Consider the following 1903-nt stretch of genomic DNA (forward strand, 5'->3'; position numbering starts at 1 on the left):
TAGGGAGTGTGTGGGGGGGTATGAGGGGTGTGTGGGGGTGTGCGCATGTGTACCGCCATGCCTAGCTTTACTGTTCTTTATATATTTTTGAGCTATAAATAAACAAATTCTTGTACATGCTAAGTGTGCATTCTATCACTGAGCTACCCCCATACTTACATTTCTTTTTTTGTTTGTTTTTGTTTTTGTTTTTCAAGACAGGATTTCTCTGTATAGCCCTGGCTGTCCTGGAACTCACTCTGTAGACCAGGCTGGCCTCGAAATACTTACATTTCTTTAAAGAAGCTAAATCATGACTGGACACATTACTATTGTGATAGACATAGGATTCTGCTTGTAGAGGAATGCCCTATATGCCCTTTGAAGCTGAGGTCCCCAAGCAACGGGCCTTTAGGCTGATGTGTAAAAGAGAACAGAGGCCTAGTAGGAACTGGAAACTGCTTGTCACCGCTTCCTGCAGCCAACTGTTGACATACAGGGATACAGAGGCAGTGCCGCCACATCTTCGAATTTTTATCTTTTTTATATAAAATGTTGGAAATCTAATTTTTAATTTAAGCCCCCATTTTAAAATACTAATAGCAGAGTGTAATTTTTCCTCTTATTAAAAACTAGGTTGTACGTCAGTGGGCTACATGGGGCTTCTGCTTGCTTGCAAGCTGTTGTGTCTCTTTCCTGTCACCCATGGTCCCTCTTGTAGCCTTGCCCACTTCCCCTCCCCCAAGCCCATATAGCTGATCCTCGATATCTCCTCTGTGTCTCACACCTCTCTTCTCTCATCAGATCACCTCTCGGATCTTCAGGGCAGGGCAGAGGGTGATCCTCGTGCGTCCTGGGATTTTTACAGCAGTTCTGTGTTGGGTAAGTTCTAAGGGAGAAGAAGCTCAGGGACTGGCATATCTCAGTAAGTCTCAGAGGTAGGAGTCCCACTGTGGAGGCAGCCTTTCCTCACCTGGTAGGAGCTTTAAAGGCCCTTTCAGCCCTTCCCCCTCAGACTCGAGAGTCACTAGTCCAAAGCCTGGGATGCCACAAGGATTTGCATAATGTCATCCTCTCCTGCCTTGTTCCTTTGTAAATCCTAAAGTTACCTCAAAGTTTAGAACATGTCAGCCCCTTAGCCAGCAGCTTTCTTTGTCCCCCACTCTGTTCCCGTGATGTAGCCCTCATTCATTTGCTTCTCCCGGATTGATTTGGTTTTCTTGTTTGCTGCTGGTTTTGGTATTTTTTGAGACAGGGTTTCTCTGTGTGGTCCTGGCTGTCCTGGAACTCACTCTGCAGCCCAGGCTGGCCCAGAAATCCGCCTGCCCCTGCCTCCCAAGTGCTGGGATTAAAGGCATGTGCCGCCACCGCCGCCCCGGCTCTTGCTGCTGTTTTTTGAGACAGTGTCATTCTGTAACTCCGGCTGGCTTAAACTCACAACGTTCCTTCTGCCTCTGCCTCCCAAGAACAGGGATTAAAGGTGTGGGCCAACAACATGCTGGGCTCAGCTCTTATTTTTTGAGATTGTTGCTGTCCTGAGCCCTTAACCCTCTGTCCCAAGTGTCATGCAGCAGGACTCCCAGCATACTGTTGTCTGATCATTCAGCATTTGTCCGATGACCCAAGGCCTAAAAATTAAGAGCAGAAGGTTGAGCTGAAATACAGTGGGCCACACCCAGATGATCGGTTGGATAAGGGAAGCTCCTGAGTGCCTGAACCTTGGGATCAGGCAGTGAGGTGACTTGAGAAACCTATAGTTAGAGGACAGGTGTACTAGCCCTTAACTGCTGCTAGTGTCTTCTGTCTTCATCTGGAACAGCTGAGCTGCCAGCCTTCAGGGCAGTTTGCTTTTACCAGCCAGAGGGTGGAGACCCCTGGCCACAACATAGTTCCTTCCAAGACTAGAACCTTTTTTTTTTTTTTT

At 47.6% G+C, this 1903-nt stretch overlaps 1 protein-coding gene across 2 annotated transcripts in view; it reads left to right on the forward strand.

Annotated features, from left to right (window-relative positions):
* Bcorl1 (BCL6 corepressor like 1) overlaps window positions 1-1903 on the forward strand; it is a 64351-nt gene that overhangs the window by 57292 nt on the left and 5156 nt on the right. For both annotated transcript variants that reach the window (XM_031356388.1, XM_031356457.1), the window contains exon 13: window positions 784-861. In XM_031356388.1, the coding sequence (XP_031212248.1) occupies window positions 784-861 (78 nt within the window). The remainder of the gene's footprint in view (window positions 1-783; window positions 862-1903) is intronic.

The sequence above is a fragment of the Mastomys coucha genome, chromosome X, assembly GCF_008632895.1.
Source record: "Mastomys coucha isolate ucsf_1 chromosome X, UCSF_Mcou_1, whole genome shotgun sequence".
Classification (NCBI taxonomy): Eukaryota; Metazoa; Chordata; class Mammalia; order Rodentia; family Muridae; genus Mastomys; species Mastomys coucha.